Genomic DNA, 25,630 nt, shown 5'->3' with positions numbered 1-25,630 from the left:
GGAAAATAAAACAATTGAGTTTTCAGTCAACCTAAGAACTTAATACATCTTTGTAAATAAATTTCTGGACTGTCTGCAGAACTTGGCACACATTTAGATCTCATTTCTTTTTTTGGCAAATTAAGTCAACGATTGAACTCGGCTCCAAATTTTACATTTATGTTTTTGATGGGATAATGTATTACTAGCATTTCACCCGCTTCCCCGTTTTATCAGACATAGTTAGGTATCGCATTCTTATTTTTATTTATATTTTCATAGTATTTCAGCCCATTATTTTTTTTTGCGAAGCGAGACCTATTCTATTTTATATAAGGCACCCTAAGGTAAAAGCTAGAAAATAACAATAGTTACGAAAAGGTAAGTTAATTACTACGAAAGCGAATTTGTGTATAAAGATATATTTTTGCATGTGTGTGGAGTGGGTGTATGCATATTTTTAATTTTGTAATTACAAAAGATTTTATGTAATTGTGTACATATAGTAAGTAAGTAATGTTTTTTATGTTCCTTGGTCACTTGATACCTTAAAAATGGCTATTTAGCCAAGCTAGCGGGTAAACGTACGATGGTAGCACATACTAACACTACCCAATCGGCCCTGGGATTTTTCGCTAACATAAATATGTCTGTGTCCAAGTACGAAGTGATCTATTGTTCACAGGTAAATCATTTCTAATTCTTGTAATATAAGGTTCAAAATAAAACACCAAATATCAATACATACGTTTATTAACAATATAACAATCTCAATGGTACAGCGGGAATGTCGCACTTCACTCATCACTATTTTCGACTCTATTTCAATAAGTATTAAACACACTTTCAAATGCAATGTTATATTTCGACTGTATATTATAGCAGTTACATTTTTAAATTAATACTTGTTTTTCACTTTTTAGGAACTGTTTTAGAAATTATAAAAATGCAGGTTTTTTTGTGCAACATTAGTTTCAATAAAATGGCACGACTGGACTAGTCTAAACTTCATAACTAACGTTCCTGTGGAATTTTACCGCTAAAATATAAAATGAGAAAAATCAGTTGCCGTCATCGAAATACGAAATAATTTATAAATAATATCAATAAAAATATATTTTGAAAAGCACAAAACCTTTAGAAGGTTACTTAGTTTTGACGATACAAAAAATCACAATTATTAACAAAAACAATATTTTAACAATACGAATTCGTATTGAAACAACCACAACATTCCTTGTTACATTTTACGATTTTCTTTCAATGAGCAAAAATAATTAAATATATTATTAAATTTATCTGTTCTTACTAAAATAACATAAAACTCACAGCAATTGGTGTACGTTGTTAAGCACATAATATCATAGTATTTATATTTTCGACAAATAATTAATTAAAAATTAATATCATATCACTATACCTGTTGGTAAACTTTGTAAAATAATAATTAAAATAAACGCTGTCAAGGGGAATAAACCGACATTCAGAATAATTACATACTTATCATGTACGTAATTCTATTAACTTAGTGTAATTATATAATTTTAAGAATAATAGATGAAAATATGAAAATAATATTGGATTTGATAAAACAAACATTAACATACACATATTATTTTGGATAATAAAATTATTGAATTATTGTTATATAGGTATTATTAACTAATACCTAATTGTACAAACAAATTATCTAATTCACGTCATAATTCAAGGCACGAAGTCCTCCAAATTTATTTCCCGTTTACCCCCCTCAGCGAGCTTATAACAAAAGAAAATTAAAAATCACATTTCCGCATTTCCATTTCCTAATTACGCGTGTTCCTTGGTGAATTTCTCGTGGAATTTCCGGAAGATGTCCAACATTTCCTGCAAGAGGTCCGTCTGCGGCAAGATGGTCGTGCGGAAATGGTACGTTCCGGGCTTTTGGCCGAAACCGGAGCCTGGCACTATGCAGATACCTAGAACAAATAAATCATTGTCAATAAAGTTACCTACTATATTTACGAATATTTTATAGTTGCAAAAATGAATTTTCAATAGAGTAAAAATTTTATTTTTTTCTTTAGCCTTTTTTTTGAAATTTTACAAAAAAGGCTAAAGAAAAGATAATATTTTAATGTGTGCGCATTGCTAATTTATATTTGAATTTACTTGTCATTTAATAAATCGATAAATACAGTGAAAACTTAATGTAATACAGATTTATCCCGAAGTTACAAAGACGCTTCTAGTTTCTACCCAACCATGATTTTAATATTTATATACTTTATATTTATCATCACGCTAACAATAGTAGCGTATCTATGCGGGTAAAACCACGGGACACTGCTAGTTAACCATTATAATAACTATAAATTAACTAGCGGTTCGCCCCGGCTTCGCCCGTGGTACCTACATGTTTACGTTTTTTTTTTCATAAAAACTATCCTATCTCTCAAGTTGGATCGAACTGCACATGGTGTGCGAATTTTATAATAATCGGTTAAGTGGTTTAGGAGTCCATTAAGGACAAACATTGTGACACGAGATTTATATATATTAAGATTATATACAAGGTATTATCTCACCGGTTTGCTCGAGCAGTTTGAACGCGTAGTACACGTCGGGCGCTTTGCCCTCCTTCTTCGCGGCTTCGATCGCTTTCGGCGATAGTTTGAATTGCGGGAACGCGTACATTGCTCCCTAACAACAATTATATATTACTTAGAAAACAATCTGATTATACAAAACCAAGAAATAGAAAAAATAATTAGAAACCTTTCTGGTTATAAACATAAAGCCAAAAAATTAAAAATAAATAACTAGAATGTGAAAAAAGATAAAAAACATCAATAAGAAAATTTCATCAGTGAAGCTTACACGCTCGTATTATCGAGCAAGGCTATTTATTTTAAATTACTATTTACTTTAGACAATATGCAGTACAGTTAAAAAAATCTTAAATAATTTAAAATTTATAAACTTATACGTGTGTGTGTGTGTATACGCGTGTAAATGCGCGTGTGCTTATGTCTGCGTGACGTGTATGCGTGTGTGTGTGTGTACTCGCGTGTCTATGAGTGTGTGAGAGTTTATTCGCGTGTTGGTAAACTGAATCTTTTCGCTTGTATGTGTATTTGTGTCTATACTAGTGTATGTGTAATATATCTCCGCTTATGTATGTGTGTCACTCACTTGCACAACATTACAGCTGAAGCCCTCCATAGCATTGAAGGTGTCTGCGATCATTTTGGCGCGTTTATTGAGAGACTGTAACACGTCTGTCTTTTCCTTGATCCAGAGATCGTAGGAGGGTTCACCGGGGGCGGGGGGTTTGGCCTGGGAATTTATAATGAAATCTAAATATATAAAACTCAAAGGTGACTGATATAGTGATCTATCAACGCATAGCCCAAACCACTGGACGGATCGGGCTGAAATTTGGAGGCGTCCTTTAAGAAAGGATTTTGATCAATTCTACCCCCAAGGGGATAAAATAGGGGATGAAAATTTGTATCATGTTTTTTCCGCGCACGCGAAGCTGCGGGCAACAGCTAGTTGATAATAAAGTGTTTGCTTTGATATTAGACATAGTTTTAATTATATTGGAACTGTAATTCAATTAGGTATTTTTAAATTGGTGAAAAATCCTGACGACAAATCGTACGTCACAACCAGATTTTGATCTTTTCGCTTTTTTTGAAATATAAATACAGTGCATTAAATATGCATTACTTGTAATAAAAATAATCTTTAAACGAGCTAATAGACGCATCTCTTTCACGTTCACAAAGTATTACAAGTAGCAACTTGCTTTTATATCACATCATAAAACGACGTGTGTCACTCGGGGACTGCCGCGGTAAAGCTATTGTATGCTATGCCTTCAAGCCACACCTCCGCCCGTCGGAGTGGGGAGCGTGAGGTTTTTTCGTTACGGAATTTCTGGATTCGGTCCCCGCGCTCAAGGCCCGCGATAGAAGCTATGCAATAGCTTAAAAAAAATTGGTTGCCTGTAAAGTCGGTATACGGGCGAAAGTTTTACGTGACAACGACTTTTTATGTCTGTCTCTCTCGCTCTTAGGCGGGCTAACCATGCCCGCGTGCCTCTTTCGGTGACTCATCGTAACGTTACCGAGCGTTACACTTTTTCATAAGTGACTCCCAGCCGCAACCTAATTTAAGACGTTGTCACGTCAAAAATGATTTATTTATTTAAAAAAATAACAAATGTAAACTCACGACAGTATCAACGGCGGCCTGTCCCAGCGAGCTCGGGCACAGCATGGCGGAGATGGCCTTGTACAGATTGGCTTGCACTTGCGGCTCCAAGTTGGCCAGCTCCATCCACCCGCCGCGGAGACCACACTCGCCCATGTAACCCTAAGGGGACACATTATATTTAACAATCTATACATATAATAAATCTGTAGAAGGGTCAATTCTGTACATTGAAAATATTGAAAAAATAAATAGCAGGGGGTGTTACTGGATCGATACCAAACCCAAATATGTGATTAAAAAATTTTTTGTATGTCTGTCTGTCTGTATGTGCAGGCTATATGTGCTACTGAAAATACATACAAAATTAATTTTGAAATCAAACTGAATTGGCACATAATAAGGAAAACAGTGTTTTTTAGATGACAATGAGACGTCGCTTTTCTTCAATACAAGATTTATATTATTGATTGAATAGTGATTATTTACAATCGGCTAACTTACGATCTTCATTATTTTGTTCTTACATTTTAGATCCGTACAGATATACAAAAAGTTTTGAGAGACCGATGATAAAATAAAACTCAAAACATACCTTACTGATAGACATGAAGGAGGCCAATTCTATCTTATTGAAAGGCTCGCCCATCTCTGTCATCACCTGAAAACATACAAAAAATAACCCTTAAAAAATAATATTTGTATTTTCTGTACAATTACTTTGAAAAACAAGTGATAACTGCGTTAAAAACAACCGACTTCAAACTTGCACTTGCAAAATTTACAAATACCTACAGACAAAAATGCTCATAAAATAAAAACTACTAGGCCTATCCGAATAAAATTTTTATGGGACCAATTCGACACCATCCCGCATCGAACAAAAAAAGAATCACGTAAATCGGTTCAGAAACCTCGGAGTAATCGGTGTACATACATAAAAAAAAAAAAAAAAAAAAAATACCGGCCGAATTGATAACCTCCTCCTTTTTTTTGAAGTCGGTTAAAAAAACAAAAACAATATCTTGTCTACTACGAGATTACAAATTAAAAATCACATAGCTGAAGATCCTATTTTTTTTTTCAAGTTTGTTGAACCAATGAAAATAAGTACGTAAGTTTCACTTTATCCATATTGTAAACTCAAACTCAAACATTTATTTATTCAATTAGGCTTCTTCGAGAAGCACTTTTGAAACGTCATTACATATTTTTAACATTTACCACCGATTCGGAAAGCAGTATCTATGGAGAAGAATCGGCAAGAAACTAATAGTAATTTTAATTTACTTGTTATCCCTTACTTTTTTGAAGGAAAAGAACTTGCTGCCCTCTGCATACACGTTGTCCTGGTATACCTCGTCCGCGAATATGAACAGATTGTGCTTGTTCGCGAAACGGATAATTGCTTCGATGTTCTCGCGGGTTAGCACCTACAAAGTTTTTCTTTTTAGTAAAACAATATTACTTACAAAAAATAAATCAATAAAAAATAAAGAAGACTTTATTTTCTCACATCTGTTAATTACTTAAAACAAGTTTACACACTTCTGTATGAAGAATTAAGTGTGAGGCTGGTGTCTAAACTGGGTAATAAAAATTATTTATGTTGTAGGTCACTTAGTCATGCATTTATTGCACTAGATTTATCTACGAAGTGCTTTTGAATCTTTATAAAACTATGAATATGCGTGTATCAGGCAGTTTTCTTATAAGCGATAGAACAGACTTTGAACATTACTGCCACGAAATAAGGTGTTAGTTTCAATGAATGTTTTATACAACGGTAATCGGTCATTTTCGACGGTCTTTTAATAGCCAATTGTGAGTCAAGTAATAGTCCAAAAATCTAACTGCCAAGTGGCACTTGAAAGACGGGTTTACTGAAAATCAGCGCTTTGTCAATTTTTCAAATATGTACAGAAAATTCTGAGGAATCTCCGTGTCAGTACAATGTTGCTATTCAATAAGTTTTATACATAATAATAATAATAATAATAAATTCTTTATTGCACACCAAGTAAAATAACAGAGTAAAAAACAGCACATAGAAACAATGTACAAAAGGCGGTCTTATCACTTACAAGTGATTTCTACCAGACAACCTGTGATATTGGAAAATGCTGGAAGAATACATTTATGGAGGTGTGAGCAAAAGAGCACTTAATATTTAAAATAAATAAATAAATAAAATAACATACATATATTATATATAGTACACCAATATATATACCTACATATTATGTAATAATAATACATACAATGTTAAATAGTATTCAAAAAATTTAAAATATAATAGATAAATTTATAACGAAAGATAATATTTTTTTACCAAACTATCGAACGTAGATATGGTTTGTGCATGTTTGATTGAATCTGGCAACGAATTCCAAAGATTAATGGCGTTCATAGTAAAAGAGTGATGGTAAAAGTTAGAGTGGTGAGATGGAATTAGAAGAGAAAGGGAGTAAGGAGATCTCAATACCAAGCTGTTGGAGTGACGAAATATAAATCTTTCCTTAAGATGATAGTTCGGTGTTCTAGCGTCGAACAATATGCCGTAAAGAAGATGAAGCATGCGAGCATTCCGTCGAGAACGTATTGGCAACCATTTGAGTTTCGTACGGAAGTGGGATACGTGGTCATATTTTCGCAAACCGAATATGTACCTTATACCGAGGTTCTGAAGGCGTTCGAGAGCATCTAATTGGTTTTCATTAAGATCGGGATAGGCACAGTCACAATAATCGAGGATTGGATGAAGTAAAGCTTGTACTAACTCAATTTTAGTGGGGATGGGAAGAAGGTTACGTAAACGTCTGAGGGAACCGTAAGAACTAAACATTTTTTTTCGCACTTCTTGAAGCTGCTGTGTCCATGAAAGAGTCTGATCGAAGTATATTCCTAGATTTCTGACACTGGAGCTGTAAGGGATAATAACACCATCTACAATAACCTTGGGAATGGTGACCCAGTCAATTTTATTTACGAAGTGTCGACTTCCGACTATGATTGATTGTGTCTTATCTGGATTTATATTCACTCCGTGCGCTTTGCTCCATTTTATTATTGATTCAAGGTCCTTATTGATTTGACGTACTGCATTAGGCAAATTCTCGTATGATGAGTGAGTATATATTTGCAGATCATCTGCGTACATGTGATATAAAGAGGAAATGTTGTGAGTGATGGAATTAATAAATAGAGAAAACAAAAGAGGAGACAGTACGCCGCCTTGAGGAACACCGGCAACGACATCACACCAAGATGAATAACAGTCATTACTGTAGATACGTTGACGGCGTCCTCGTAGATAGTCGTACATCCAGCTAATTACAGTATCGGAAATATTAAGAGAAGAAAGTAATTTTAAGAGAATATCATGATCTACAGAATTAAACGCATTGCTAAAATCAATTAATGTGAGGAGAGTAAGTTGCTTGTTATCCATTGCCATTCGGATATCGTCGGTGATCTTAACTAAGGCAGTGGCCGTACTATGACCAGGACGGAAACCGGATTGGAAAGGATCGAAAAGACTATGGGAGTTTATAAAGGTCGTTAACTGGTTATGGACAAGACGTTCGAGAACTTTGGATAGGAAAGGAAGAATGGATATTGGACGGAAATCAGACAATGCGGAAGGATTGCTTTTTTTAGGAAGTGGGATAATATGGGCATCTTTCCATGATGTTGGGAATTGACAGGACGTAATGGAGAAATTTAGGATGTGAGTTAAAGTGGGAGTTAAGGTGTCGAGGATAGGAATGATCATATTACGGCCAATATTGTCACAACCAACAGATTTAGAGGCAATGGATAAGATAGCATTTCTAACGCTACTCACAGCAAATGGACTGAAGCAAAAAGGAGGAGAATTAGGAAGAGAAGTATTAGAAAGAAGGTCAAGAGTACGTTTTTTTAAATTCGGATCAAGTAAAGGAGAAGAGCAAAAAAAAGTGTTAAGTAAATCAATATTAACGTTAGAAGGGATTGAAGAAGGAGAAGGTTTGCCAACACCGAGAGACTTTAAAAATTTCCACACTTTGCTGGGGTCTCCGTTTTCAATTGAGCCATGAATGTGTCGTTGTTGCGCGTCCCTGCACATTGTACTACAGCGGTTGCGAATCGTTCTGTATCTTTCGCGACTAGCTGGAGAATTATTTGCCTTTAATAAAGCCTTAGCACGATTTTTTTTATTGACTAGTGACTTAAGTTCATATACGATAGCGTGGTATTAGAATAAATGATTTCCTTCTTTCTTAAAGAACGCACCTGTCCCGTAGGGTTGCCAGGGTTAATGACCACGATGGCCCTAACGTTGCAATGCTTGAGGGCCTCCTCTCTAGAGCGCTCTAACTCCTTAGGGTCGAGTCCCCACTGAGCTGATTCGTCCAAGTAGTAGCCCACTTGGGTCAGACCGTACTCTGCTAGGGACGCGGAGTACAGCGGGTACTGGGGGATGGGGATCATTACACCTGCAATGGGGAAAATTCCTTTATTTCAAGAAATTTTTTAAGTAAAAAAAAATGTTTGCGTGTACTAGTGTGCACACGTAAGTGAAACTTCTTTATGACCTTATTTTTCAAAAAATAATTTACTATATGCAACTTTACAGAAATACATCGAATCACGCGTGGTAGAGATAAGAAAAAGATGGCGCGTAACGGAAAAATGTCACGCGTAACGAAAAAATGTTACACTATTTTTTTCCAACCCCGATAAAGAAGTTTCACTTCAAAAGTGTGCAAGATGTGTTTTTAAAGTATAGGTATAATGATTATGTTTGTTTTGTCCCTGAAATGTTGAGATAAATTAAGGATCCATTTCCAGTATCTCAGGAGATACCTGTTTTTACAAGAACACATTATCTCCCATTTACCTCAAAGAATCAAAGTCGGTAATTATTTTTTGTGTCTGTTTCATGTGTTACAGATAAACTAACAAAACTTCCCGAAATTTGGAATCTTCCTTTAATTCTAGAAAGTAAATATTACATAATACATAAACATAGAAATTAACACACAAAATAGTAAACAGACATAATTTCTCCGATAACCTAAACATCGAACAAGACATATATTTCATCACAGTACATTAGGTCAGATAATTTATTTCCCATTAAATGTGATAATATTGAACACGCCACGTTTGTTCTCGGCATGCATATTACGTAACTTTTAGATAGCATTTATAGACTTTATTATTCAATAGATAATTGATTGGACCATAAAGATATATGTAGTCAGTTATTATTATGTGCAAAATTTCCTTGGAATACATACTATTTTGACTATTTATAGATTCATTTTTGAGTGCTAAAGTACCCATCGTCTGATTGTTATTTATAAGTTATGAATAGGTGTAACACAGAGATTTTATATAATTTTAGCAACTTATTCACGACAATTGATACATTTTAATAAAAGACTATGTGTCATCTAATATGTAAATGTATCCCTAAATACTTATTAATTGAATAATTTCGACAGGCAATAAGTTAACGACCGTTGCAATAAACAAAAAAACAATTTAAAACTTCAATATAATACAAATAAATGATTTATCTTATCTGTGGCCGATGATCCCAACGCAATACAGTTAGATTTTATAATATCGATAAGAATTTGATTACCGATACAATAAAATCGAGACAAGAGGCATTATTATACCGTTTTTATCTAAAATTTTGTACTCCATTTTAATACGACAAATACAGACTAATAAATAAGAGTTGCTATTCTGTTTTTAAATTTCCAATCGATCATCATCATCATGAGCCCATATACGTTGCTACTGCTGAGACACAGGCCTCCTATGAGGGTACAGGTAATCCACCACGCTGGCCAAGTGCGGGTTGGCGGATAATTTCCAATAAATACTACTATGGTATATATTTTGTTTTAAAAAGAATATGCTTGGCACCAACCACTATCTTTCCTTTATTCTTTACATTTTACAACAATCCTGCCTAAAAACTGGTACCACAGAAAAGCCTCTGTGGAAATGCCTATTCAAAGGGTATGTTTTTACACCTTTCCCCAAACATTCAACAGCTTTCACCGCACTCACCAGAAGGCTTCCCGCCAATATTATTGACCAGCAACTGCAAACAGTTCTTGATCCCATTGGACGCGCCGCCCACAAGGCAGATGTTGTTCCAGTCGCTCGGGTGCCCGTCGCGTTTCGAGATATACTCTGCCACGTGTCGGCGGATTAACTCTATACCGTGGGATGCTGTATAGGCTCCTACTGATTGCCCACTGGAATAGAAAACGAAATCAAAATTAAAAAAAACAATCGAAAATAATTCGATCACTTGGCGAGATTCGCGTATTTCGCCTTCAGTTACAATTTTTTTACAGTTTCACCATGTAAGTAAAAAGCATTAAAACGCCCGGTTATTAATATTCTACAAAGACTGCTCTAAAACAGCAAATGAATAGAAGAAATTCGATTTCTGATGTAAATACATAGTAAGCCGAAGAAGTCATGCGAACCACGGCGAATGATGTGGGTTCGAAATTTCGATCATGATTTCCATCTCATGATCGATTTTTCTTATTCTTTATTTTTTTACTTTATTTCATTTTAAACTACTACCTATTTATTAAATATTACGTAAAACTGCTTTAATCCTATCAGGTGACCTTCACCGCTGTATGACCTGACTAAATAATTAACGGATTGTTAAACTTGTTTAATTTTATGATAATTGGTGACCTTGCAAGCGGTTGACGACGCAATTGCTTTATTTCAGTTTACATTGTTTCCTTTTAATTATGAATTAAAGTTTTATTTTAGGTACAAATCCGAAAAAAAAATGATTTTATTAAAAAATTTAAAGTTGGTTATCAACCTTATGTCTAAAACTTCGACCGTCAATAGAAAACGTTTAGAAAAGAGAAAAGCTAGTAAATATCGTAGATCTAAAATGCAGTGTTTCTAGTGAAACTATGTACATTGTACAGTCGATATCATCGCGTGACTACCATCTAGATTCTAGACCATAGCTTGAACTACACTTACTCGAATTGGCGAATATTCATGAAAATATAGTTCAAAAATCATTTATAAAGTAGTAAGCAAAAATGCGAAAAAATTACGATTTGAATTGAGTACTTCTTTTTCCACTATTCCGTTAAAACATTGTCGCTATATTTTGGAAAGGAAAATATTTTTGTTACATAAATCTTTGACACAAACAGGGTAGGTATTGATTTGTCTGCGACGAAACCTTGTAATGGCGCAGTGGGCTCTCACAAATACGTAAAGGAAATTCGATCAGTGGAACACACGTATTTAGCCTTACTAGGTATTATCTCTTAACTAAAATTGATCTTAATATGATTGTTGTAAAACTTTCACTATTCATATTTATCAGGAAACAATTCTGTGCGAAAAAAAATGTGCCCGTATTAAAAATATACTATTGAGGATTTTTTGCATTTTTACCTCACTCCATTTCTATAGTAAATACTAAAAATACTAAATCCAACCTGACGCATTCGGTTGAAAATATATTTCACTATTACTTTTAATTTCAAAAAAGATAAACTATTGAACATACCCGCATGCCGCAAGAATATCCCTTGCTCTCTGCTTCACGTCTTCGGGATAATCTATCTTATCTATGATGCTGGGGTTTGTGATGCACGATAATACCTGAAAACATTATTGTATTTTAAAATAGCAGATAAATTAATTATTTCAACGTTTAGAGTAATAATCTAAATTGTATTGTAAAATGGTGAATCTTGACAACTGGACTCGGGGATTTACTGATATCGGAGATAACAAATGCCTCTTTATTGGAGTGGTTGCTTCCTGCTTCAATTAATGTGGTTTTATTAGCAGTACCTACACCAAAATTCGGATACAATAAAAACAATATTCACAAAATAGTAACGTAGATGTAAGTAAAATAATTATCGGAAATAATAAAACATCATTACAAGTGGGATGGCGCTGGCCAGACGCTGTATGTACAAAGGCACAGGTTCAAATCTGAAGATCGAATTATTTCAATCTTTAGTAACGAATATTTACTCACTTGTCTGATAAATGTGATGGGCACTTGTCCCATGGCATGCGCGTCACCAATGTTCGCCCGAATTACTCTCTTGAACGGCTTCTTTGCGCCCTGTACAATGGAAAAGGCTAATTAATTTCATACCCTATATACAGGGTGTAATCGTTAAGTGTGCACAAGCGATTATTCCGTAACTATTGCAGATACCAAAAAACTTTAAACTGATATCGAAAGTACTTAACCTAATGAGTAAAATGGCCATAATAAATTTTTAAAAATAAAACGAGAAATATCCAAAAATGTTACATTAAACGCTCCCATACATTTTATTTCCCATACATTTTGTATTCATAGCAGATTTTCGAAGTGATGTCCTCATTGTGCAATACAATGAGGAGCTCTATTTACAGTTTCTAAATGAACTTCCCTTCAAATTTGCGAAGTAATTAAAGCAGAAAACCAAAAAAAGAAAGAAAAAGCTAAAATCTTTCATATTAAATGTACTAGTTTGATCCAAAAGTAATGATAATTGGGTATTTCCTGTGCACATAAAAATATAAAATAAACGTTTTTTGCTTGCTCATGTATTCACTTAGTAATCACAAAAAAATCATATCAACAGGCCACGTTTCCAATTATTTACATTAATTTGAATGTGAACCGTGCGTGCCAGAATGTTTCCCGACGAAAGAAGAAACAACGATTCGACATGTAGAGGATCATTTTTTGTGTTATGTTTTGTGATCATGGACGTTACCCGAGTTCACCATGTTTATGCTGAAACCAAAAAACAATCAATGTCCTGGATGCGAGCTTCCAAAGTGACGATGAAGAAATTCAAAGTGAAAATCAGTAGGTAGGTTAGATTAAAGCGGTAGTTTTTTGGGACGCTGAAGGAATAATTATGGTGGAATATTTTAAAAAGGTAGCCACTTTATTGGGCTCTTACTAAACAGACCAAATTAAAAGATTGCGGTAGGTTAGTAAGGAAAAGAGACATGGCAAACTGCGGACCTGAACGCTGTTTCACCAAGACAACGCACCAGATCACAAAGCGTCAGTTGCGATGGCTGCCATTAAAAAATCGGCATTCCAAATGCTTGAACACCTACCCTATTTTTTAGATCTAGCTCCTATTTACTTTTATCTCTTTCCTCGGCACAAGAAACACTTTCTTAGCAATAAATTATTTTAAGACGACAGCGAAGTGATGGCCGCGTGAAGGAGTTTTTGTGGATGAAGTCAAAGTTTTTTTTTTCAGTTTAGGAAAAAAAATATTGAAGTATATTTTCTAGTTAAAAGACTATCTAGAGAACTACATAATTATTATAACTGTAATGACCTTGTTTAATATTGATTATCATTACTTTTGGATCAACCCATGTACATGGGATATTCGTATCTCATACAAAATGTATGGGAGGGTTTCAAGTTAATTTTTTAGATATTTCTCGTTTTATTTTTAAAAATTTATTATGGCCATTTTACTCATTAGGTTAAATTCTTTCGATATCAGTTTAAAGTTTTTTGATATCTGTAATAGTTACGGAATAATCGCCTGTGCACACTTAACGATTACACCCTGTATACAAAAATAATACATTTTATGCGGAAAATTACAATACTGTCGTTCTACTATGGAGATGTTTATGCAGAAAAGTGAAGAAGATATAAATTGGTTACCTTTAAACACTTGTAAAATATTAAATGAATAAAAGTTTGGCTCTGAGTTTGAGGTCATAGTTAAAACTGTTCTAAGCTACTTTCCCAACGACAAATTTTGTCAATTCGAAGCGTATTTTTACTTTTAAATTATTATGTTTATTTTACAATCATTATCCGTATCCTATCGGAAATAATTAATACGATTAGAGTAAATCTCTGCAAAAACTAAAAGTGCTCATGCACGAGGAAATTAAAAGATCGTTACAATAAATTCGTTTTGTAATTTCATATTAACTACGTATCCAAAGCCTACTTTACCGTGCATAATATAATATGAGCAAAGAACAAGTGATAACTGCGTTAAAAACAACCGACTTCAAACTTTCACTTGCAAAATTTACAAATACCTACAGACAAAAATGCTCATAAAATAAAAACTACTGGGCCTATCCGAATAAAATTTTTATGGGACCAATTCGACACCATCCCGCATCGAACAAAAAAAGAATCACGTAAATCGGTTCAGAAACCTCGGAGTAATCGGTGTACATACATAAAAAAAAAAAAAAAAATATACCGGCCGAATTGATAACCTCCTCCTTTTTTTTGAAGTCGGTTAAAAAACCACAAGTGTGTTACATCATATTGTCCGCAATCGTCATACCCTAGGTACCCTCAACATTTTTAATTATTCAGTACTGTGTTTTTAACAGCTGTTGATAAGGGATATCATGGGGATATCGGGTCAGTGATCAATTAATGACGCACAGTTGACAATGACAACAGTTTGGTTCATGATGTAAATAAATATTTTTATTACATTTTTTTTCAGATAGTTATCATAGCGTGATTTTGAATATTAAAGTTGGGCATCCACAACTCACAATCTATGATTCATTCAACCAAAACTACGTGCTTTTGGCGTGGAAAACTCACATCGTAGAGTAGGTAGTTAAATAATAGAAGTCAGATCTAATAATATTGAAAGTTTAAATCTCTTGTTGGCATGTCTATAAAGTGAAAAAAGCGTCAGGAAATGAATTAATTCTGAGCACATGTCAGCCAATTAACACAAAAAACGTTAAACGTACTCTGTATCTGAATTTTAACAATATAATTATAACATAATATATCACGAAGCGACCTTGTACAACTAGTAAAACTAAGGACAGTCTCATTTAACTCTAAAATTAACTCCATTATGAATAGTACGAGTATGTACCTAGGTATGTACATTAGAATTCTAGCGTCGCAGTCTCGCAAATTACACGTTGAAATTGCAAAATTTACATAACCCGATGTTATTATCTTAATAATCAACAGTTGATAACTAACGCCATTTTGATATTATCATTGTAAACATCTTTATGGGCTGATAATGTGGCATAATCTCATCTACTTTAAAGCAATAAAATACATACTCTTAGGATAAGTAAGTTAAATTCTTATTATACTGTACCTTTTATTTTGAAACAGTGTAATAAAAAGCATTTGGCAATACGCATGCAATTAAAGTTACGGTAGGTCATTTCACAAAATCGTTTGTAACCTTGGTATGACAACATTGCTAGTACTTATAAAAGTAGGTATAGTATTGTAGATGTGAATTTATAAGGTAAACTTTGCTCACAACAAATTGTCAAGAGTCTACATTGTATCATGGTACATTATAGTATGGTAAGATTATTATCTGGAACAGATAAATATCTCATTAAGACTGCACTCTACATACTTAGTGAAATAAGTAAATAACTAAGCATTGTGGATATAACTCATACAATATTGATAAGCTAGTTGGTTTATTATATTTGGATTACATTTAGTTGAAATAATATATAAGCATTCATAAAACAATTATACATTTTCGAATTATCTCCTTAACTCTCAAATGCAACTCACACCAAACCTACAACTTATTATGTCATCAAAACCATGAATTTGCGTTTATAACAGATAATGACAGGAAATTATAATTTAGTATGACACTGTTTATTCCCGCTACAAACGCTTAGCATTCTAGCGTTAGTACAATTGATCTGATCTAAGATAATCATTCAATTTGAACACAGAGGGACTAGATGCAACTAACTATGTGCTACAGATCATGTATTGAATTACCAAACATATATTATGTATGTAAATCCATAGTATGTTTATATTCCAAATATAGGGGATATGTTTACTATGAACTAGTATAGAATGCTGAGTTGAGTTTTAGAAAAGTGTAAATAAACACTTTTGTTTACAAAACATTCCTTCCTTATGAGGAAGTGATATGTCACTGGTACTTTTATTTATTACAATTTATAATATTCATTTGTTTGTCATTCTAACACGTCGCAACAGATCAATTTCATGATATTATTTGTCTCTAGAGACAGTTAGAAGGCTAGCGAGTGACATACACTACTTTATGTACCTCAACAAAACATCTCATTGCCATAGGAATTTCCTTTGACATAGAGATGATAGTATAAATAACTGCACTATAATACCTATACCTAATATACAAAAATGTAGCTCACGGACTATATAATTATTAAATTGTCTTTATCGTCCATATATTCAGGAATATATGGACGATAAAGACCCATGGAGGGTTGTCGCGTAAAAACCACAGGACAGTTCTTTGGCATATTATGATATATTATGTAGTTAGACATAAGTTACATATTATGATATATTATGTAGTTAGATTTAAGTTACATATTATGTAATATTGACATGATTTTAAAAGAGCAACTATGGGGTTTCTTGCCGATTCTTCTCTATAGATACTGCTTTCCGAATCGGTGTTAAATGTTAAAAATTATGTAATGACGATTCGAAAGTGCTACTAAATAGTAGTCTAATTGAATAAATGAATGTTTGAGTTTGAATTTGAGTTTGAAAAGTGTAAATAAGTGCTAATTAGCATGATATTACTAATTCAAAACCTAAGTACCGTTCATGAAATAGTGTTTGCAACAATAATTATTACCTCATAAAAGCAGCACTATCACCCAACTTTTCCATGAAATTGACCTTGGTTGACATTAGCCTGCCTCATCAATATAACATAATATGATGTATAGTTTGATGTTCAAACAGCTTATATAACCAATACCTGCATGTGGTTTCTTGATCAATTACATGTAAAAATATATTGCCTTTTTTGCTTCAGGAATAAATGGATTTAGTTTATGATCAGATTAAGTTTGCTGTATGCTGATTTCCAAATAATAAAAATGTAATTATTTATGTGTCTACATCTATTTTATTTGATCTTGAAACTATAGCTGTAGCTTTTGATTTTTACATGCAGACATTATGATGGACAGTTTTAGTAGATACTAGCGGTCCGCCCCGGCTCCGCCCGTGGTACATGTTTACGTTTTCTCACCATAAGAACCATCCTCATACTTCATGGAATATTATAAAAAAAGAATTAACGAAATCGGATCAATCGTTCTCGAGTTATGCACTTACCAACACATTTTGCGATTCATTTTTATAGTATAGATTATGTGGCATCTTAGACAAAGCGGGTGAAGCAGCATGCAGAAAGCTAGTTGTTAATATGTGCAAAACATTCAACGCATGCCAATGTTATTTCTAACAGTTTGCTTATTTTTAGATATGCATCATTATCTGAAAACAGGTGAGTATTGCAATATATTTCACAGATAAAGTGATCTGGGCAAAATTGATTATCCTTCCTTCATTGTTTTTAAAAGTCTTATAAACTTTAAGATTCCAATACAAATGTAGACTAATAGAGAATATAATACCAAGTAGAGAAAGAAAATTTTCTAATTCCAAGTGAATACTAAGAGAATCAAATAATATTAACAATTCTAATATCATAATGAACAAGGTCATGGTTTTGAAAGTAGTGCAGGTATTAGTTAGCAGGTAGAGTAGTAGTAACTGTGTAGCAAGTAAGCAGGTAGAGTAGTGAAAGTATATAGGATTTTAATTCTTATTTTATTACTTACTTAGTTATAGTAAGATTTTAATTATTTAATGCTAATATGTTGTCATGGAATACTATCACATCAAATCAAATAAAATACTCAATAGTAGGTAGTTTGTTTGTGTTACTATTCTCACAACAAACAACTGTTTATCTGTGTGTATAACTATTCAAACAATAATATTGCTAGCAAAGTTTCCATTAGAAATAAAACTGTAATAAAATTAACATTATCACTTACCTTTTCTAATTCTTTCTCTATTTCTGCCGCACGGATGACCAGGGGCCCGCGAACGGCATATTCCAACTTCACAACATTAGGGTTGATATTTTCCATAGTAATCGCTTTAGAAGCCATGGTTCGTAGATTTGAGTATGTCTTTCGCGGCAATAAAATTGACAACTCGACCGGCTCCGACAATAATCCTTTGCCGGACAACACTCGACTGGAAACACGGCTTATCATCTTCATCGATGACATGCTGTAATCAATGACACTCCTCTAAACACGTCACTATCACAATAGTTATCACAACCGCTTGAAAATGGCCTTTAAAATATTAGCGAAAATTAAAACGCTTAGTTACATTTATTTTGTTTCTTGAATTAAATTTTGATAAAATAGCACAATGTTTTCTTTCAAGAGGTACCTGCGATTGCCCGTACCCTACTAGGAAAATCGATATTTCGTTCAACAATAGTTCATGTTAGTGTTCACTTGTATGCACGATGGTATTGATATCAATTAAGTAAAGTGATAAGAATTGTTCTATTTAATAATAAAGATAAAATGACTTTGACCTTATATTAAAAGGTTACCTGATAGTTTTATGTAATCGTAGTAGGAACAGATACAAATAGTCCGGTTTATGAAACTTGTTATTGATGGAGATCTTTAATGTTGCACACAAAACTATATCGTACTATTAATTGGAGTTATACATAATAAAATAGAAGTCAAACTTGTTACATAATACCTATATCTATTATCTAACAGCAACTAAATAATTTTATTGTTATTGACTAATGACTAAAATAATTTTTCAAATGACAAGTGTCATGCTACATGGCAACTTTTATTATTGTGACATTTTTACGCGGGGTTTTGATGAAATTTTTATGAATGAATTTGACAAAATAAAGGTACTTATACACTGTAGTCGTAGAAGTCGACAAGTCGTGCGTTCTGCGCACACTGCGCCTTTTTTAACGTTATAAAACTATAGCAGCTATCAGCTAAGGCTATCAGCTATAAAATTTATTATGACATTTAAATTTTATAATGTTTAATTAAGTGTTTAATTAAATTTATTTATTTGGAAATGCCTATTTGTAAATAAATACTAATGACCTAATTTAATGATGGAGTTTCTAAAAATATTCCATTATTATGAAAATTCATAATGAAAATGTTCAATATAAAGATAATTTCCATAATCCATACTTAATATTATAAATGCGAAAGTAACTCTGTCTGTCTGTTACTCAATCACGCCTAAACTACTGAACCAATTCTAATGAAATTTGGTATGGAGATATTTTGATACCCGAGAAAGGACATAGGCTACTTTTTATCCCGGGAAAATGACGCAATCCCGGAAATCCCACGGGAACGGGAACTATGCGGGTTTTTCTTTGACTGTGCGTGCGAAGCCGCGGGCAGAAACCTAGTTAATAATATTTAAAAGGTAATTATAATAAGATCGGAGACGTGTCAAACCGCAAACGTGCATTAATTATTATTCAATTACTATGCGCCTCGCCTTTTGTTTAGCGCAAACTCATAAATACCAAACTTGTTTTTGTGCTAATTTATTTACCTAGTAAAGTTCCGGCGTCACACTCAAGAGTCAAATATAGTGAAACCACATGCAACGCCGTATTTACAGAGGACTGCAACAGTAAAAAAATATTCTCGGTTTTTATTTTGTTTACTGAAATCCTTCAAATTATAAACAGGTTTTATCCTTTTATTAAATTACTAGCGGTCCGCCCCGGCACACATGTTTACATTTTCTCTCCATAAGAACCATCCTCGTACTTCAAGGAATATAAGGTTTACACCTTACAAAAAAAAATTCTCGAGTTTTACGCTTTCCAACACATAGATGTTGGCAGATAATAAATAATTATTTTAATAGGAGCGTACGTGCGTACCTATGCGTACAGTGACACAGTGTCTTGAACAATTTTACGCACTAGGTACTACAATAATTCAGTGACGTAGCCACGTAGACGTGACGTAGGTACAACAGCTATTTCATTGACCTTTCATCCGTGCAGCTAACAGCTTTGCTATCTCAGTTATTCAAAGTATTAGACGCACAAGAATTTAAGCTCGTCAAATATACCACCAACATTATGTTATCATTGAAGTGATATTTTGGCAATTTGGGTGTAATCTTGCACAGGCGATTTTTCCGTAACTATTGCAGATATCAAAAAACGTCTTTAAACTAATTTCGAAAGCCCTTTAACTAATGAGTAAAATAACAATAATAACTTTTTAAAAATAAAACGGGAAATATCCAAAAAAGTTACATAACACGCCCAATGCCCATACTATTGTAATACTGAACCCATACATTGAATTTTCCATACATTTTGTGTTCAAAGCAAATGTTCGAAGCGTTCTCGTTTTGGAATACCGTTGTATTCCACATCGAGCACTATAATTTAAAGTTACTAAATGAATTTTTATTAAAATAAATTCAAAAAAAGAACCAAAATTTTTCATATATGATATGAAAAATTTTGGTTCTTTTTTTGGTTTAGGATAGTCATAATATCTCATACTTAAATGGATGTTTGGTGTAAAATTTTTGGATAGTTCCCGTTTTATTTTTAAAAAGTTATTATTGTCATTTCACTCATTATGTAAAGGGCTTTCGATATGAGTTTAAAGTTTTTTGATATCTGAAATAGTTACGGAATAATCGTCTGTGCACACTTAACGATTACACCCTGTATCTTAGATTAAGGATTGGTCGGTCGCGCGGTCGTAGCGCGCGGAGACCAATCCTTAATCTAAGCCCTGTATATTACATCAATACTGAATAGGTAGGTACATAACAAAAAATGATCAATGAAAATTCATAACAAATTCGTATCAGTATAAAAATCGTGTGTCAGTAATTTTTTCTTTCTTTGCGTAGAATTCGGCATGAAGTCGATAAAATTTTTCGAAGTACCTAGTACTATTGTGTTCTGTGGTAGTACTTAATTTTTCAAATCTATTAAAAAAGGATTTTTTTTTCACTAGCCGGACGCGATATAATATCCTTCACTTATGACGTATTTGTTTTGAAATTTTATATGAGTATTTTTTTCTTGTCGTTTTTCTATTGAGCATAGTACACTACATCGACGGCAGGACATCCTGTATATTTTATAGGTATGTAGCCACATGATTAGTATTCGGTAAATACAGGGGCGAATCTACAGCCGTATTAATGATACGGGGCCCCCCTAACTTGTGTTTTTAGAAACTGGACTGGGTTTTCTTTCTCAAAAAATTAAAAAATCTTTACAAAAGCTTTATTTAAAAAAATTCGACATATTTTGGATGTTTATCAAATAGGTACATTGTCGGAATTTGTTATCATACTTCAAGTACACCTAAGTTTTATAAACATAAAATAACTGAACAACGTGCTTACTGGGTTTAGAATTATAATAGTTAAAGGAAAGTAAGATGAAATAAAACATCAGAAATAAAATTCATTTCATTTAATTTAATTTTTACACAACTCGACTATAGTCAATGACATCTAAGTATAATCTATATAATAATAATCCCAATACAAAAATATTTCATCTCCTTAAATATTATATTGACAGATTTGTAACTTTTTACATTTATGTATAATAATATTTTATTTTTATTGTGTCCTGTGGTCGCTTCTAACATAATAAAATTGTGATGTTTCATCATTATCTGCCTACAAGTAATAGTACATATTTATACATCATAAACAGGTGATAAAAATTTCGTTCATTTATAATGTACATCACAACACTGTATGCATATTTACAATTTATAGCCTTTCTAAAAAAATTGACATAAAGTTTAAAAATTACAACAACAGAAATATCTCACACTTTGTATGGCAACCCTCAGTGATCCCACAAAACTTTACATTCAATAGACAATTATAAAACACAACATTGCTATATTTTACATAGTCTTAAAACGAAATAAATAAATAATTTTCTAAATAGTTACGTCTTATTGTCAAACGAATCCGAGCCCGAGTCGGGCCGATATCCAACTGAACTTTATGTACTAAAAACATTTACTTATAATATATACCTTTCATTTATACATACGTTAGGAATTATTAAGTCTATACTGATTTTGGAATGTTAGAACGTTATACACTAATAATAAAGTACACCTAGCAATTATCACTCGTTGATATGATTTATTTCACATAGAAGGAATGACACGTAAGTACGGCCTCGTTGATCAGGAAAGAAACGCGATAACAGAAGGGAAGAAAGAATAAAAACAGTCAATAAAATATATGGAAAGTTACAACAAAGGTATAAGTAAGTTTTCATACTTTGTATATTCAGTCGATTCAACGATCGACTCCATTAGCGGTCAATACTTCACTAGGTCCACTATTCGCATCTCCGAAACGAGTGAAACGATGCGATTCGCAAAATATCGTCAAATATTACAACACTAAGAATCTAGCTAACACCATTTACTTAAGTTTACAAATTAATAGTGGAGCTAGGACGCACTTCAGACTCATCAACAAAATGAGCGTCTTTAAATCAGCTATTTCATGGAAATTTTTGAAAAAAAATAAATAAGAGCCGATCATAAAAACAAATATTCTGTTAATGAATCTGAAACAATATTTGATTTCACCGACAAAAATTAACGTTTAAAACATTATCCACTGTCGATATGAATTCAGTCACACAAAATATTTATTCAAAATATATTATAAAATGTTTTTGTCAGTGAATCTTTTTAAGATGTCTCAGTAAAATACGGTGTGTGCGCGTTGGCGGCGGGGCCTCCAGTTGCGCAGCTTCAGTAGGAGCGCTCGGGCGGCGCGGGGCCCCCGCCGGGGGGAGGCCCCGCGCGCCGCCCCCCGCTAGCAGTCTTTGTCCTCACGTACAAGCTGCTGCGTGTCGGCGCCCGTGTCGGCGGCCGGGTCCAGCGCGCGGGGCCTCTTGCCGGGGCCCCCGCGCGTCTCCGTCGATGAGGGCGAGATAACCGCCGACACAACCTTTTCCTTCAGTTCCTCAGGTACCTCGTATATGCCCGCTGAAAAACAAGAAAAAATATTAATATGATAAAAATGATGATAAAGAATGTAGACCGAAAGTCACGTATCTTAACTGTTCATTCTTTCATTATATAAAGTATTCATTAATTTTAGTTCAGCAGGCACTTTTTTGTTAATCAAAACTTGTTTTGTTGCATATCAAGATATTAGTAGTTAATAACTATAGAGTTAGTTAACTAAACAATTTAAAGCAGTTCCAACAGAAAAGAAACGGCCAAAAGCTATAGTGTTATAATCGAGTCAATAGATCATATAACAATACAATACATTGTATTAATATATTTACAATATATTATATTAATATGTATATTGTATTCTATTGTATAGATATAATATGTATTTATTTTTTTTAAAACTTGATTGTGCTGATACCATAAAAACAATACATTGAAAAACTTTACAACTATACTCACGTAACGGTTCCGGCTCGGGCAGCGCAGCCCGCGTCACCGCGTCATACATCGGGTTGGTAAAGTCCCTGCCCTTGCGCGGCTCCAGCGAGTAGGCATCTGCCCCCGCTGCCCCCGCGCCAGTGCCCCCTGCTCCCGCGACTGCCCCCACCCCGCCGAGCTCCACGTTGGAGCCGGGACGGAAGGACACGCTCTGGGAGGACGCTAGGCTGCTAAGGCCGCTCACTTTGCCGCTGGAATTGGAAAGGATTTGTTTATTTATCGTTTACAAACACGCATATTATTATAGCAGAAACTAAGAAGACGATCTAATAGTAATTTGTAACCAGTGACCTTTGAATGTTGATCTTTCAGAATAAAACACACAATATCTTTAGGTGAATAATATGATCAATTGAAATGTTTCATTTCCAAATTATCCTCATTTTGTTCAGAATATTATTTTGTTGCAAGAAAATTGTAGAATACTTATACGAACGAAGCGTTAGTTAAATAAATCATTCAATCAATAACCAAATTAAAGTTACTACTAGTAGTCATAAAATGCATACTTCAATAAAAATATGCGATTTTGTTTTTGAAAGTTTCATTCGATATTTTTTCTAAATACAATACAAACAATACTCACAACGGGCGCTTCCTAATAACGAACCAGGCGGCGGCCCCCGCGATGGCCAGCAGCAGCACCAGCAGCAGCGGCACGAGCAGCGCGGGCGCGGTGCGGGCGCCGCCGGCGGGCTGCGCGCTGGCGCAGTGCGGCGCCAGCTGCCCCGCGCGGCACACGCACTCCACGTCGCCGGTCGACGTCTCGCGGCACGTGCCGCCGTTCTGGCACGGGCACGCGAGCGGTAGCGCGCGCTCTTGCTCTACCGCTAGACCATAAAATAATATGATTAGTTTTTTGAAGTGTAACAACGTATTGTCGTAATACATTAGTCTCACTAAAAAGTGCGTGTGTACACGCATCAAAAGTGAAACTTTTTAGGCAAGATTTAAAGATACCAAAATCGTAGCCTTACTCCATAACGTGACGGTATTGCCATAATGTGACCTTGAAATTTTACTTAACACGCCCAACAAAATGTCACTTCAAATTATGAAAAAGATAAAAATGACATAGTTCTTTTTGAAGTGAAAACTTCTTTAGCGGCGTTGAGCACTTTTTCTGTAATGGGTATAAAATCTTAAACTCGCGTCACTCGCGTCAGGACACGTGACCATCGAAAAAGCGTAAGACGGATGGAGAGTAGACAGCTATCCCCTCTCTACTACGCGCGTTTTCACTTCTGCCGGCACTCCCGGAGTGCAACCCGTCTTTTTTTTCTATTAAATTTATTTATACGTAAAATTTTGTTATTATCTATGTATGTATTGGCTGTGGTATTGGTTAATTAATTATTATTATAATGTAAATGTCATCCAAATATGAGCATGTGACTTTAAAATTGCAACTTATAGTATTTCATCTTAACATTTCGATATCATGAACATAAGATATAGAAGCTTTTTTTATTTAAATCTACACAACTTTATAACTTGAATTAAAAATTATTTCTTAAAAAAATGCCCATTGTCAATTGACTAAAAGTCATTTGTAATGTGATAAGTATGTCTTATATTTGTACAAGTAAAATGTAACGTACCAGCATCGCAGGGCACGTCGGGGCTGGCCCGCTTGGGCGCGTACTGCTGGTCGGGGCAGGCGCAGCGGTGGCCGGCGGGCACGGCCAGGCACAGGTGCGAGCACGGCGCGCGGCTGCAGTCCGCGCGGCCCGCTAGTGATGTGTTGTAGCGTTGCCGGTGGTACACTGCGCCAGGCAGACACGTTACAGATTTACCAAAGATTTATACGTTTATTTGACGCCATAAAAAGATAAAAAAACAAATAAATCATGGTTTATAGTTTTTCCCACTTGTTAGTTTATAACCTATAGTCATCATCGATAAAAAAGCAGGCATTAAGTAAAACACATTAATTTTGAAAAAAAAAAATAGAAAGGTTCTCTTAGGTAATCTAGTTTACTGCGTAGAAATTATATTAAAGTCAAAAATAAACTCAAAAACTTATTCTATATTTAAT

General features: G+C 34.1%; 2 protein-coding genes across 4 annotated transcripts in view; both read right to left on the bottom strand.

Annotated features, from left to right (window-relative positions):
* Positions 1 to 714: 714 nt before the first annotated feature.
* Positions 715 to 18,928, bottom strand: LOC123694412 (alanine aminotransferase 1). 2 transcript variants are annotated; one of them, XM_045639839.1, is made up of 12 exons: positions 18,651 to 18,928; positions 18,073 to 18,313; positions 12,233 to 12,322; positions 11,750 to 11,844; positions 10,252 to 10,442; positions 8,455 to 8,657; positions 5,484 to 5,612; positions 4,775 to 4,840; positions 4,201 to 4,341; positions 3,154 to 3,297; positions 2,547 to 2,661; positions 715 to 1,937 (listed from the first exon to the last, which is right to left on the bottom strand). In XM_045639839.1, exons 2-12 carry the CDS (start codon positions 18,310 to 18,312, stop codon positions 1,789 to 1,791), a joined length of 1,563 nt encoding a protein of 520 aa, XP_045495795.1. In that variant the 5' UTR covers position 18,313; positions 18,651 to 18,928; the 3' UTR covers positions 715 to 1,788. The 2 variants fall into 2 exon arrangements, with proteins under 2 accessions (XP_045495795.1, XP_045495797.1); XM_045639841.1 differs by lacking the exon at positions 18,651 to 18,928 and adding an exon at positions 18,482 to 18,633.
* A 2,617-nt stretch (positions 18,929 to 21,545) lies between these two features.
* Positions 21,546 to 25,630, bottom strand: part of LOC123694342 (low-density lipoprotein receptor-related protein 2) — a 140,009-nt gene continuing 135,924 nt past the window's right edge. For both annotated transcript variants that reach the window (XM_045639751.1, XM_045639752.1), the window contains exons 24-27: positions 25,194 to 25,358; positions 24,179 to 24,422; positions 23,554 to 23,783; positions 21,546 to 23,118 (exon numbers count right to left, since the gene is read on the bottom strand). In XM_045639751.1, the coding sequence (XP_045495707.1) occupies positions 22,946 to 23,118; positions 23,554 to 23,783; positions 24,179 to 24,422; positions 25,194 to 25,358 (812 nt within the window). In that variant the 3' untranslated portion in view covers positions 21,546 to 22,945. The remainder of the gene's footprint in view (positions 23,119 to 23,553; positions 23,784 to 24,178; positions 24,423 to 25,193; positions 25,359 to 25,630) is intronic.

This window comes from Colias croceus, chromosome 9 (genome assembly GCF_905220415.1).
Source record: "Colias croceus chromosome 9, ilColCroc2.1".
NCBI classification, from domain to species: Eukaryota; Metazoa; Arthropoda; class Insecta; order Lepidoptera; family Pieridae; genus Colias; species Colias croceus.
This window is presented reverse-complemented; position numbering and strand designations above follow the sequence as displayed.